The 15753-nt window shown below is 37.3% G+C and overlaps 1 protein-coding gene across 1 annotated transcript; it reads right to left on the bottom strand.

Moving 5' to 3' along the window:
• Positions 1-8510: 8510 nt before the first annotated feature.
• On the bottom strand, positions 8511-9025 carry LOC145111770 (flowering-promoting factor 1-like). Its single transcript, XM_079048019.1, has one exon. It carries the CDS (start codon positions 8959-8961, stop codon positions 8638-8640), a length of 324 nt encoding a protein of 107 aa, XP_078904145.1. The 5' UTR covers positions 8962-9025; the 3' UTR covers positions 8511-8637.
• Positions 9026-15753: the final 6728 nt, after the last annotated feature.

Here is a 15753-nt window from a genome sequence, read left to right as displayed (position 1 = left end):
AACGTTTAGATACGGTATTAGAACTGCCATGTAACTTTTCGGAATAATAGGAAGATTTACATGTCGATCGTAAATAAAATCTTTCCTATCTTAATTATCGTCATTATACACCAAACGTCTATAGATCGAATGGCTAGAACCCGAAGCGGAGTAGTGAACGCAAACGGAAATGGGAATCAACAGCCCCCAGTGATTGAGCAAATACCTGTTGTAATGGGAGTTGCGCCTGAGCCAGTCACCATGGCTGGAGTACAAGCCATGATTCGGGCTATGTTAGCTGAACAAAGGGAGGAAATGAGACAGATGTTGCATGAAAATAGGGACGAACCTACCATGCCCATCGAGCAAACCAAGCCGATTCCCGAGCAATCGGAGGAAGGGAACTATAGCCGCCAAGTGAGTCAAGTAGGGACTCAAGGTGAACAAAGGGATGACCCGGAGAGGGGAAACGACAAGGATGGGCGAAGGTATAAGAACTTCTTGAGTGCAAAACCACCAAGTCTTTCTGGAAGCCCGAAGCCGGTTGAGATTATGGACTGGATCTCCGAGATAGAGATGGTGTTTGAGAGTTGCGACTGTAGCAACAAGCAGAAAACCGTCTTTGCGGTCAGGCAACTGAAGAGGGGAGTCTTGAGCTGGTGGAAGATATTGGCAGATACGATGCCTAAGGGAGAAGCAAGTAAGATGTCTTGGGAAGATTTTCTGGTGCAACTGAAAATGCAGTACTGCTCTGAGCAGGATCTACTAGAGATCAACAACGAGTTTCAGAACCTAAAGAAAGGAAAAATGAACATCACCGAGTACGCTGCAAGTTTTACGGAGAAGATGAAGCTTGTTCCTTATTTAGTTCGAACAGAACTTTCCAAGGTCAACAGGTTTGCCAATGGATTACCAGCGGACTTTGGTCTAATGGTCAAACAAGCAACCACTTTGAAAGCCGCCATCTGGGCAGCCAAGAATGTTGAGACCCAAATAAGAGAAAAGGGTCTGGAGAAAGTTGAAGTTGGCGAGAAGAGGAAGCTGGAAGGATCCTCAAGACCTGATAATAAGGGAAAGTTCTCGAAGTCTAACCTGGACGACCGAAGGAATGGAGCCAAGTGGTGTGAGAAGTGCAAGAAGAAGCACTTCGGAAGATGCGATGGAGAAGTGACGTGCTATAAGTGTGGTAGGACCGGTCACTATTCCAGAGATTGTACATTCGACAACAAGAAGTGCTACGAATGTGGAAATGATGGGCATATTTCAAAGAACTGTCCAAAGAAAAATAAAGCTGCAAGACCAAATGCACCGCCAAAACCAAGGGCATTCCACATGATCCTCGATGAAGCAGACAACAACGCGAGGAATCAAGAATGAGGACTTCTTACCCGAAGATCGGATTATGCAGTAGCCATAGTTTCGTATGATGTAGCCTAGTAGAGGCATAGTCTAGGGTGAACTTGAACACCTATGTAATCGTTTCAAGAAATAATATAAAACCTTCGTTTTGTTATCTGATGTGTTAAGTTATTGTGTGGTTTTCTTGTATGGTGACTTGGAAAAACTGCAAGACAATACTTGGGACGAGTATGAGTAGGTGTGAATGGTAGTAGAGGCCTATACTACCGGAAGCACAGGACTCACGCTTGGATCAGGGAAAGTCACAAGGTTACCAAGAAGCTAGTAATTGATTTCGTTTTATTCGAGTATGTCGTTACCATCGAAGATGATTGTTATTCCGACCCTAGTGGTCATATCAAATTGAGTTCAACTACGATAAGTAGGTTACGTGGTTCAGAGAACCAAGTTTGATGTAGCGTCCGACTTAAACCAAAAGATTGAAATCAAAGCGATCAATAGAAGTATCGCGATTGTCGCTAAAAAGGCTTGTAGCTAGAGATACTAAGTTTTAAGATGTGATTATGTCACATTAGAACATGAAGGAAGGTATAGTTTGTTCTGGAATTTAACTCTAAGAGATTTGAGTTTAAGCACACGATGACAGGTCATTAGAATATTACACATCGGTACGTTGTAGTAACAGAGGAGCTTATCTTAAGCTTTCTAAGAAGAAGAAGGAGTCTCCATCAAGGATCGAGATTGTGACTCGAATGTCATAGTTTGGATTCTAACGAGCAGGTGCAAGTTCGAGCACCGCTTGCAGTCAAGAAGACCAAAAGTTAGATACACATTTGAAGGACCATAAAAGTTACGATTAATACCTAGGATGAAGAGATAACGTATGGAGTCATTATACAACCCTGTTTCATTGATGATTCCGGGACGTAATCATCCTAAGGGGGAGATAATTGTAACGCCCGTAGATCCGGGCTAGTCAATTTAGAGGCAATAAGTGTCGAAAACGAATTTCCGGCAAAAGATTATTTATAATAAATAATCTTAACCAAGTCGTATAATATTTCTCAAGGTTTCCGTACATATAAAGAACTCCGAAATCCGAGTTATAACGAAGAAGTTATGGCCCGTCGAACTTTTACGGCAAAACCGGCACGGCACCGGGAAGCGTAAATAGTGAATTTACGATGGAGAGACTTTTAGCCTTAGTGATCTAAGCGAAAGTCGTAGAAAACGTTAAACCGAGAGCGTCCATAAAAAGAACGCCCAAATCTGACTTCGTATGAGGAAGTTATGATTTTTCGAAGTTTCGGCTTAGCAGTGTACAGCCCGAAATTCGAATTTTAGTTCGAGCGGTTTTTGGCTTACGAGGTCTAAATGAGAGTTGAAGATCTCATTAATAGGAACTCAACGGTAAAAATACAGACAAAAACGAAGCTCGTATACGAAAGTTATGGACGAAGCTTAGTCTCTACTTTTCAAGCACGGCGAATTCGATACAGTTTTGTAAATCCGAGATAGAATGAGAATTAGCCAACGAGGTCTAAATGAGAGTTGAAGATCTCATTAATAGGAACTCAACGGTAAAAAGACAGACAAAAACAGAGCTCGTATGCGAAAGTTACGGACGAAGCTTGGAGACTACTTTACTATACAATTCCTATAAATAAGAGATGAATTCTTCATAATTTCCTCACACCTTCAAACCTTTCTTTCTCTCTCTAACTTCTCTCTAACCTCCCTAAACCCCTCCCAAGTCTAGGGAACCTCCCTAGCACGAGAAGAAATCCCCGGAGCGCCCGACGGCTCCGAGAAGAAAAGCTTTCGGCTCGGAAAAGCTGCTCCAGCGAAGCCCGGTTTTTAATAAAAACTCGCTGTAAGTGAGCTACGCCTACGCTATTTTTAATATAACTTCTAATTAATTATAGTAACATTATTAGGACCTTAAAACAATTATTTGGGATATTATTATGAGTTATATAAGAGTGTTGTTTAACGCTTATATAATAATAATAATAATAGCTAGACTATTAATTAGTCGCGGTTAACGTTAGACTAAACCCTAGTGGTATTGATACTAGGTTTTGTCGAAAGAAATTGTTTTAAGAGTAACGAAGCGCTGTCTGAGTTTGGAATCATCACTTTAACAGGTGAGTGCATGGTCCCTTTCATCTTACACATACATATGAAGTATTTTATATAAATTACGTGCTATGTGTGCATATTATCTGAATACTTGCTGTCTATGATTGATGAATGATTTTACATGTTTTAAATGATTTAAATATATATTTATTTTATATCTGCAAATACGTTGGGATAAAAATGGGTAGACGAAATAGTTGGTGTGTGATGAAATAAAATGATGAGAGATAGGTGATGATAGGAAGGTGATGATAATTAGGTGATGGATAGGTGATGATGAATCGGTGATGTAGGATGAAAGATACTATAACCTTGTCCGACAATTTGGAGATGTAGTCATCTACTAGAGTATAGATGGCGACCACGGAATATTCTAGACAACCCGTGGAAACACCAGCAGACTTATAACCTGTAGGTGATGAATTACGAGTCCAGGTGATGTGGTGACTGTATATTCATGCGATGATACTCTAACCCTTACTATGAATTACGAGTTCAGGCGACGTTGTAACTACGTATTCATGCCTTAGGAACGAGCATATTAGGAAATGTGAGGTAGAAAGATGAGAGGTAAATATGATATAGGAGATGACCCTTAAGATAATTCTTTAAGGAATATTAAAGAAGATAACGGGGATGAGTAATCGGGTTGATTGTTTGATGTTTAAATATAATAATTATATTATTGTGGGTTGAAAACCCTATGTACTCACCAGGTTTCCCAACCTGACCCACTCCAGCTTATTTGTATCACAGGTGTCGATACGAAGCTACTTTGCACTGAGAGATTTAAAAGAGATGTAGATCACTAGTGTAAATGAATGTAAGTTCTGTTTATGCTTATGTTTCTGTATTGACGATGACATCCAAAATGTTTTAAATGAATAAAAATACATTTCTTCGGAAATGCTTTGATAACGTATTTATCATGTTTTTTTGGGAACAAATTCCGCAACATTTTTATTAAAAGAAGTACTCTGATTTTTTTATAAAGTATAAACAAAAAAATCGGTCTTTTCTGGCCGTGAAAATGGGGATGTCACAGTCTCTTATGTTAAAATACGAGTTTTGGTGAAAATCCCGCGTTAAAATCACGAAAAACAGGCTTAAAACGAAGATTGGGTCAAAAACCGGGAAGAAGTTGCGAAATTCCGAAGTCAGGAGGCGAGGTTCGGTCTTAGGAGCTTAGAACCGAAGGGAGGGCTCGGCTGATGGATTAGAACCGAGAGGAGGGCTCGGTCCGAGCAGGCTCGCAGGCGGACACATCAGAAGAGGGACCGAAGGCGAAGGGTAGTTCGGTTCCAGAAGGAGGTTCGGTTCTAGAAGGAGGTTCGGTTCTTAAGGCCATGTTCGGTTCCTAAGAGGTTTCGGCTCCTTAAGAGGGTTCGGCTCCTTAAGAGGGTTCAGCTCCTTAAGGCTGTTTTTCGCATAAACTTCCGTTTTCGAGCGGTTTTCAACTAAATTAAGGGTCAGGATGCCCTGAGTGATTATAAAAAGTTGAGAGAGATTTTGAGAGAGATTTGGGAGAGATTTCACATACTTGGAGAGATTTCTCATACTTAGAGAGATTTGAGAGAGATTTCATATACTTGGAGAGATTTCTCATACTTAGAGAGTTTTGGGAGAGATTTCACATACTTGGAGAGATTTGGGAGATATTTCACATACTTGGAGAGATTTCTCATACTTAGAGAGTGTTGGGAGAGATTTCTCATACTTAGAGAGTTTTGGGAGAGATTTCACATACTTGGAGAGATTTCTCATACTTAGAGAGATTTGGGAGAGATCTCACATACTTAGAGAGATTTGGGAGAGATTTGAGAGAGATTTTGTTTGCGACCTTTATGAGTTTTTGGCTTCGTAAAGCAAGGTTTGTACCTCACGTTAAGTCTCGTTATGAATGTTATACGCCCCCGAGGGGTATGGAATAATGTTTTATCGAGTATTTTCATCACTTGCCCTGATTAGGGTTTAGAATTTCCGAACACGTGAAAACTCTAAGTGATACTTTGTATTAAGATTGCGAGTTGTACAATAAGAAACATAATCTAAACCCTAATATACAAGGGTTAGATGAGTTGACCGGTTTGACTTGTTGACTTTAGTTGACTTTGACTTGACCAAAAATTGACGGTTGTCACACTTCAGCTACGCGGGGCGTAACCGCTATTTGTCTAAAACTTATTTCACGACTTAATCCATTAAGTCCTTCCATCAAAACCTCAGAAGAGCTTCCAACTAAGCTCTTAATGCATAAAGTCGGCACCTTTATGCATTTGCATGACTCTATGGGACCCAACAACCAACTTAATCCATTAAGACCCAACATAATCCACCTAAAACATGTATGGATGATTTTTAGCCTTAAAGGTGGGAACATTATGAACTTATATCATCATAAATGCTAAGATTAGCAACTAAAAGTTCTTGGAGTGGTATCCAACCACTAGGTCTCACCAATGAGGTCAAAATCTGACCAAAACCCACATAATCTTAGATCTCAACTTCTAATTAGCAAGGTTAGAACCTTTTACCTTTTATGAGCTGTAAATGAAGCCAAAAGTATGGATCTAAACGTCCTCCCTTGAACCACAAGCTAGCACCAAACACCCTTTTCTTGAAAATGAGCAAGAATACACCAAGAAGACACTTAGATCTTACAATCACTCAAAATGAGGTTAGGGTTTTCGAAATGAGGCTTAGAAGGCAGAGGAGGCTGAGAATGAAAGAGCCTTGAGCTCATAAAGATGTTTAAATAGTGCCCAAACCCTTAAAATTAGGGTTTGGCACTCTGACCATTATGTTGGGAGTACCCCCAACTACGTTGGGCGTACCCATCTAGACACGCGTATCCTTCCTCGCCTACATGGGACCGCCTCGCCAACTATTTCCATTAGGGGTCAATTCTGCCAATTCTTCAAAATGTCATAACTTCCTCATCTTAGGTCCGTTTCCAACGAACCTTATATCCATGAAAAGGTGGCGAGAAGCCCTACGCTTCTAACAACACACCCAAGCCTTAAAACTTCCCGAACAAAACCCAAAATCCATAAAAGACCGAAAATATCAAATTATGATTATACAATTGGCCTCCGAAGACACAATCGAACACTTGGAATAACTAGACCATAACACCCACACCCGAGAAGGGCCAAATTCTTCCTTTCCCAAGGCCCTAAGCCTCATGACCACTGAAGATTGGACCGCAACCCTGAATAAAGAAGCGAATCTGAAACTGAGTGTTACATAGCGATAGTGGAAATTCGTTGGAGGTTGGTGGTGGACTAGATCTGGACGATATTTGAACAAAATCTGGTGGCGTTTCATACAAATTAACAAGAAATATATGAAGGTGAACCACTATAATGACGAGAGAAGGAGGAGGCGATAGTGGGGATGTTTACCGACAATGATCTGAGGTGGGCGACGGTGGTCGGCGATGGCCGAAGTTGGCGGCGTGTTAGAAGAGAGAAGTAGAGGAGAAAGAAACTTGTTGTGGAGCTTTATGTTTGTGAGATAACGAGAACCATATATGATAATTATTAGGTACAAATATCTTTTACGCATATTGACCATAATACCCCTATAGATTTTCCTATTTATAAAAACTAAAAAATAATTAAAATATTTAAAAATATAAAAATAATCTAATAGTATGTTATAAATGAGTGGTTATTAGAGTTCGTATTCTTTAATGGTATTCATTGGATCTTTTACTCCTGATTTTTTTTTTTTAGTAACAAGTTATATAAATTTAAAAATTTCAACCTACCTAAAAATATTTAAAGGAACATCTTAATATTTTTAACAAAAATAATTATAGAAATCAAAATTTTAAAACTCATACTCCATATTTTAATAGCCCAGTACTTTTAAGTTATAATGCAATACTCATAGCCGAATATAAATTTCATTAAAAAAAGTGAAACAATGAGTCAATCATTTCACAACACATTAACCTCCCATCTTCACGATCGTTGATCAAATTTGCCACTAGCGATAAATATTCTATTTAGTTAACTTTGTAAAATTTAAATAAACTATATGAAAATTCTATTTCCAATTTCAATATTCCATGAGCATCAAATATCCACGATGACCACTATCATGATTCGTGAATTGATAATTGATAATGTAGTTGTAGGTTTAGTTGTATTCACTTTTTTTTCTTTTTTATTTTTTTAATCATTATTTGTTAATTTTATACCATGCATGAATATCAAAGTTATTGAAATTTTGTTAATACTTATTCTTTTTCGGGTACAATTGTAAAAAACAATTTTGCATATATTATTCAATCTAATTCGAACATGCAATTAGTATTTTTTATTTTATGTTTTTATCGGTTTTATTTAAATAGTGAATCATGTGATTTACTTTTTAAATTCGCCGCTCGGAAGAAGCGTGTGGCGTATAGTGCTGGTGAATACGATATGTAAGAGATATAGGAAGAAAGAGAGAGAAATATTCTAGGAACTCCTAAAATTAGGGTAAAGACCAACACTGATAAACACATGCGTTCTTGTTAACGTTGCCATAAATATTTACTTGTGTGTTATAAAAGGAGTCTGTTAATTAGTTTTTCAAGAAAGAAAATTAAATTATTTTTACTTAATTCTTCTATCTTTTCAATGATTATCATGTAAAGTATTAATTCTTATTCCTCATCTTATCTTTTAATTTTAACACTTGTGATGATCTTATAAATATAACTTGTGATGATCTTATAAATATAAAGAAAAGTAGAAATATATAGGAGGGTATTTAAAGGGTATATAAAATAATTAGTTTGGTTTTTTGTTTAGAGAAAAAAATTACCATAAATATTCAAGTGGTTAAAGCATATATACAATTCAATATACAAGTAACATAAAAATGTATACAACAAATAAGATGATGTCAACGTACGCCATTTATAGGTATGATCAAAAAACTAGAAGAATGCTTACTTTGTACATGCAAGAACGTTACTGTACATTTTAAAAATACAATTCCAGATCATATATATAAATACTTGAAAGCCATATACAAACAGTAAAAGTCAAACTTTTATTACGAAAAACACATAATACGAACGATCAAAACACACATATCACAAAGAAAAGATGGAGCCAGGTAATCAGCCATGTATGCAAGACCACGACCACCGGGAGTTTATTAGGTATCCCTTACTTCAAAGACATTAGGATTCTTGACCACGATATCATAGATGTGCGCTGACTTGAACTTATTGAAGTCTTTTGGGAGAGATATGTGGTGAATTGTCATTGTTTTACGAAACTGAAGAACGTCAGGATCGTTATTGTACCTTTCCCATCCCAGAGACGTTAAAATTCGTTCAAGAACCTTGTATGAAGTGACCACTTCGTTCGTGGGTAGGTGCACCAGCACCTTGCCACGAGTTGGACCTTGCAAGGGGTCAGCACCTCGGCTCTCCACGAGCCTAACAACACCATTCTTGAACACCCAAACACCCGACATGCTTTATTTCCGATGTTATGGAAGTGAAGAATATGGATATCGTAGATAGTGAGATTTGGAACGATGGTGGAGGTCTATATATAGGGGGTGAGGATGGGTGGGTTGGTGATGACAACATAGAAGTATATATTCCACTAATATATTAATGGCAAATAGTTTCCAATGAGGTATATGTCCCTTAAACGTAATAATTCTTCTTGAATATGTACATCTGAGCTTCTTATATTTATTGAGAGGGTATCTTTTAAGAAAGTAACAACACTCTCGCATCAGATTTTTGTGAAGTGGCACCAGTTTGCGCAGTTTTCATGTTTGCAACTTTGCATCGATCGGGGTAGAAACCAATCAAACTTGCACATCCACGCTTGAACGTTGACCACCGAAAATTTTGGCCTGAATTGCTACTCTTTGGGATTACTGATCCTGCTAAATAGATTAGGATTAGATCAGAATATCCAAATTGATCAGGTCTTTGTGTTTCAATTCACCTATAAATCAGCTGGAGTCGAACCCTATGAAACACACACACAACGACCGAATGAGTATTACTCTTGCTCACCATATACTACTCTGCATTTCGTTCGTTTTCTGCTGCCGTAGTTTGCCTGGCAAAAACTGAGAGTAGTGGATATTTGCCTATGAGGATTTAACTGGAGTTCAACGGGCAAAAAGTGCTGCTGTAAGCCAATTAGAGGCCCAAAGCAAAAATATAAAATGGGCCTTTCAAATTTTAAAATTTACTAATCCCATGTAATAATACAATGCATATAATAATTCAATGATGTATGTGGAGACCAGTACCCTAACTCTTATTATTAAATTAAATTTTATATATGTTACAAAAGTTTTGACTTTGTTTAAGTGAAGTGAATTAAATATTAAAACCAATCTACACAGGGCAAAAAAGTAAGGAGATGGCTTTCAACGTAGGGACTTATTAAGGTAATTAACTTTTAGGTATGTTTACATTTAGGTAACTATCTTTTTTTCTACACATCTAGGTAACAAACTTGTTGGAAGTGTTCACATATGACCATTATGACCTGCTGTAGCAGGTTAAATCCTAGATGTGAACACTTTCAACAAGTTCGTTACCTAGATGTGTACAAAAAAAATAGTTACCCAAATATGAACAAAACGAAAAAATAAAAGTAAATTACACGAATGGTCCCTGTGGTTTCGGGTAATTTGTGTTTTTGGTCCCTAACTTATTTTTTTTAACTCGAATGGTCCATACTATTTATTTTTGTTGCACGTTTGGTCGCTGTCTTACCTAAAAAGACTATTGTGCCCTTATTAATTTATTTTTTAATTAATTTTCTTATTTATGTATTTATTTTTTATATATTTAAAAAAATTAATAGACCCCACATATCTGTATCTCCTCGGATGATCCATACTGTTTATTTTTTAAATAATTTTTTTTAACTCGGATGATCCTCACTGTTTATTTTTGTTACGCGCTTGGTCCATGTCTTACCTAAAAAAGACTATTGTGCCCTTATTAATTTATTTATTTTTAATTAATTTTCTTATTTATGTATTTATTCTTTATATATTTAGAAAAAATTAATAGACTCTACATATTTGTATCTCCTCACCATCCTATCTCTCATCCTCCTCAAATCTATTTATTTTCCATCTTTAGTAATATCGACATCTTCACCATCCCTTATTTTTTCGGTCATTCAACTCCGTCGAATCAACACCACAACCCACTAAAGATGAATAGACAGTGGGTTATGGTGTTGTTACCTAGATGTGTACAAAAAAAAGATAACTACTCAGATGTGAACATACCGAAAAGTTATTTACCTTAATAAGTCATTTTCCCTTCAATGTATTAAGCTCATCATTAATATGGATAGAATCGAATAAACGAGAGTTTAATCCTAATACAACCAAGGTTTGGGATTTATGTTTTTTTTTTATTTACCTAATCTAAATAACCCCATCATGCATTTTTGTTTTAAAGAAGCCAACTTTTAATTTCTTTTGTTATAGAAAAAAAAAGTTTTTTATAGTAAAGTTCCAACATTTTAAGAAAATTTTAAAAAATTTCTAAATTGTTTTTAATAGAAAAGCCCAAGAAACTGGATAAGTCTTTCTCTTTTCACTTTTTTAGCATGTCATCTATGTCACATGACATGCCAACTAGACATGTGGTGATGTGGTCAGCACGTGACAAAATCGAATCAATGAGAGTTTAATCCCCATACGACCATGGTTTGGGATTTATGTTTTTTTTAATTTACCCAATTTAAATAACCTCATCATGCATTTTTTGTGTTGAAGAAGCCAAAATTTAATTCTTTTGTCATAGAAAAAAAATGTTTTCTATAGTAAAGTCCTAATTTTTTTTAATAGAAAAGCTCAAGAAACCGGATAAGTCATTCCCTTTTGACCTTTTTAGCAGGTCACCTATGCCACATGGCATGCCAACCGGACATGTGCTGATGCGGCTGCTGACATGTCAGAACAAAAAAAATGAGATTTTTTTTAGGAAATAGATGAAGTATGATTCAAACCCACAACCTCCCACACATATACCAAACACCTTTTAAGTAAGTTGAAGACTTTCATGCATTTACTCCTCCAAAATGGTATATAATGTTGGTGAATTGTTTCACTAATAGTATTTAAGTGTAATGGATTGACTTGTTGACCAAATCAATCTTGATGAATATTAAACAAGTAAGGAAGGTATGGAGTACATACTTGTTTAAGTTTATACAAGATTCAAAGTAAGGGAAAAATGATATTGGAACCGAAAATGATATCAAGGTGGAATTGGTATCGGACCGAAAATGATTTCAAAATGAAGTTGGTATCGAACCGAAGCTGATTTCAGAATGGAATTGGTATCGAACCGAAAATGAGTTCGTAACTAGAACAGAGTTCGAAACGAAAATGATTTCGTAACTGGAAAGTTACTGTTCACTTCTGATGGATAGGAACTCGATGGAACGGTACTCTTCACTTGAGATGAATTGGAACGTGTTGAAGAGTTACTGTTCATTTCTGATCGATTGGAACTCATTGGAACGGTACTCTTTACTTGCGATGACTCAGAACAAGTCTAAATGGTACTATTCATTTCTGATGGATCGGAATTCATTGGAACGGTAATGTTTACTTCCAATGGTTAGGAACGAAGTGGAACGACTCACATCGGAATGTATCGGAACGTTTCAGATCGAAATGTGTGCAGTTTTGTGTTTTACCTGTCGGTTCGGTATTTTATCCCGTAGATAAAACGAATGTTTTGTGTCAGGTTTGACTGTTGGTGACAGTTTTGGGACAAGATACATATTTAAGAAAATTTTAGTCAAAACTTTTTGGTACCACAATGAAAAACATACCTTCGCTTTCTCTTTTCTTGCTCTCAAAATTCTGAGTATTATCCAATTGAGGATTTGGGAATAGTACCCAAATATTTCGATTTGAAAGTATTAAACATGATCTTAGAGTTTCCAAGTGCTTAAAATCTCAAATGTCTAACAAAAATCAAAGTAGATTTATAACAAGAATCAAATTATTCTTGTGATCATGGGAAGTGACAATTATATGAAGGACATAACAAGCAAGTTTAACACACTAAACAAGTTTGAAGGGCAAGATTTTCGTAGATGGAAAAAGAAGATGTATTTTCTCCTTACTACTTTGAAAGTGGTCTATGTCTTGAACCATGCCAGAATTTGTTTAAAATGAAACTTTAGAGGTAACAAGAAGAATATCAAAGTAGGACAATGATGACTACATATGTCGTGGTCATATTTGTAATGGTCTGTCTGATTCTCTGTTTGATGTCTATCAAAATGTTGAAACTGCAAAAGAACTGTGGGATTCTCTTAAATCCAAGTACATGACTGAAGATGCTTCAAGTAGGAAGTTTCTTGTCAGTAACTTTATGAGTTACAAGCTATCTGAATCCAGGCTTGTTATGGAACATTTCCATGAAATGTTGAAGATCTTAGGACAGTTTTCTCAACACACTCTGAAAATGGATGAAGCCATTTCTATGGTTGTGATCATTGACAAACTGCCCCTTTGCTGGAAAGATTTTAAACACAATCTGAAACATAACAAAGAGGAATTAACTTTAACTCAACTTGGAAGCCATTTACGGATTGAAGAGTCATTAAGGACTCAAGAACTTGATAACAATCGTAAAGGCAAGAATCAAGTTGGTTCCTCTTCTGTGAACATGGTTGAAGGAGCAAAGTTCAAAGAATCCCAATAAATCTAATGGAAAAAGAAAGTTTAAAGGAAGGATGACAAGTCTTCCAACAATAAGGAAAAACTAGTTTGTTGGAATTGTAACAAACCAGGTCACTTCAAGAAAGATTGCTGTATTAGTAATGTGAACAAGGAGAGTGCTGGACCAAGTGGGTCCAAGGATCCTGTTAGGATTGAATCCTAGTTAGATCGAATAGATTAAAACAAGTAAGAATATGAACACAACAAATAGATCAAAATGTGCTTAATGATTATAAGCCACAGCCTCAGAAGAACTCGATGAAGAATTGCTACTGTAGAGGCGTGTACGGTTACAAGACTATTTCCAAAGTTACAAAATACGGTGCATGCATGCACTTTAAATACTCTAACCCTAATAATATATAATGGGTGGACAGGCCCAGCCCGCATACAAAATGGACTAAACAAACAATCATAATGACGTAACACTTACCCTTTGCTTCAATTGAGGCGAGAGTCCTTCAAGGCTGAGTTCGCTTCTGCACATCAAAAACTTTCGGAATAATGCTTAGCAGAACCTTACGAACCTGGATATACCATAGAATCATATCCGAAAAACACTTCTTGTCGCCTTTGCTGTTACCCCTATGCTTGTTGACCATATCCAAAACATACTCCAGGCAAGATGTAGTGAACAGATGCTTATCAACAAGAAAAAAGCAATCCTTATGATAGTCTGCATCGTTTCGTTCTTTCAACTGAAAAGCCACATACCATCCTTCCTTTTGTATCTTCCCAAGCTTTAGCTTCTCAAAACCTTCTGGTACTTCTTTAGCAATAAAACTGGCTTCCTTCGCAAAACAGCAGCAATTTCCACATCCATTTTTCTTACCTCTTGAATATACAAAATTATCATCTGCTTGAGGTGAGCAATAACGGGCTCATACTTCTGTCCTCTCTCAGAAATAAATTGTAAAGCATGATCAAGTCATAAGGGTTGAGGCAAGGCAGATCAGCGATAGTGAACTCGTGAATCTGACTGGATGAGCCTCTCGCAACCTTGAACTTCGCATTTGGGAAGCTGTCAGTTTCGATTGGACCAATGACCTTCACAGCTGTAATCTTGCTAGCACTCCACGTTTCGTATTGTGGCTTCATATTATTGAGATATAAAGAAAAGAGTAAATGATATGCGCCGCTATCCGTAGATGGGACATTCGCTACTTTCACAAAGGAGCGAAAATTGAAGGCTTTCGGAGTTATTGGCAGGTCCAACTGCGAATCTGGTGTATTTTGAAGATCGAATGACACAACCGGTTCCAGCCAATACTGACTTGACATATCTACAACGTCACTTTGAATTCGCTTCAGAATCCACACTGGAAATAAAAGCTTTTGGCTCTCCAGCGTGACCTGAGCTTCGCGTTCAGCTCTTTCTTTCGCTTCAGCCTCGCGAAATATTCTTTGGTGCTGATCCATCTGAGCTTCACGTTCCTTTCGCCTTTTTAGCTCATTTTCATCAGACTCTTCATCTTCATCGTTAATGATAATTGGCTCTTTATTGAAGATCTTTTCTTTTCCTTTAAAATCCGAAGCTACATTACCCTTCGGTTCTTTGTCTGACTTGGGCTTGGGGTTTTCCTTCTGAATTAACTTTACATTTTCTCCCCTTGTTTTTCGATTAGTGCTTGACTCCGAAACACCCTAAATCTGGTTCAGCATTGCGAACACCGACCTTAATTTTTTAGGATAAATACTTCCTGACAGAGATAGTGATCATTGAGTCATGAGTCTCAATGATGTCGGAGAGAAGGCCATTCGCATCCGCTATACAGCTCTTGATAACAGCCTTTTCTGACAGAAGGTCAGTGATTTGTTTTTCAGCCAGCTCAAGCTTCATTGCGAGAGCTTGCTTGTTCGTTGTAGCCACTGCAAGCTGATCCTTAAGACTTTCGCCAAGTCATCTTGAAGTTTTTGAATTTGAGTTGAAATGGCGGTTTTGAACTCCGAGTGATTAGACTGGATGCCAGTACGAACACCTTCAAGCTTTGTTCTTTCAGAGCGAAGAGTGGATCCAAGGCTAGAAATAGCTTCATTGGCCTTCGCTGTGTTAGATTCGGATGAGCTCTGAAATGTTTCCATGAACAGGCGAGCATCTGTAATTAGTTTATTGACTTTTTCGGTCGTTTCTTTCCACACTGAATTAGAAGCATCTACCGCCTTGTTCATCTTTTCAAGGTTGGCAGAGTGCTCCTTCGTAAGGGCCTCAAGAATGGACTTCATCGATGCTTGTGAATAATCATCAGGAGATAATGTTTTAGAGGCTTGGAGTAACGAGTCCAGTTTCTCATTTATCGCCTTGAGTTTCCCTTTAGTGATAGGAGCTTCATCATTACTTTCAGTCCAAATGTTGAATGGACTGTAAGTGAATCCTGTGAAGTTTGCGTCACCATCATCGCCATATATTGTGTCTGCATCATCTTGGCGAAAAGGAGAGACAAGAGGAGTGGAAAGACTAGCTGTGAATCCTGAAGCATCTGCCCCTTCATTAGATGCATTGGCAGTTACTGGAGGATCAACAGTGAAGGTAGA

Source organism: Lactuca virosa, chromosome 5, assembly GCF_052849685.1.
Source record: "Lactuca virosa cultivar CGN04683 chromosome 5, Lactuca_virosa_CGN04683_v6, whole genome shotgun sequence".
Taxonomy (NCBI): Eukaryota; Viridiplantae; Streptophyta; class Magnoliopsida; order Asterales; family Asteraceae; genus Lactuca; species Lactuca virosa.
This window is presented reverse-complemented; position numbering and strand designations above follow the sequence as displayed.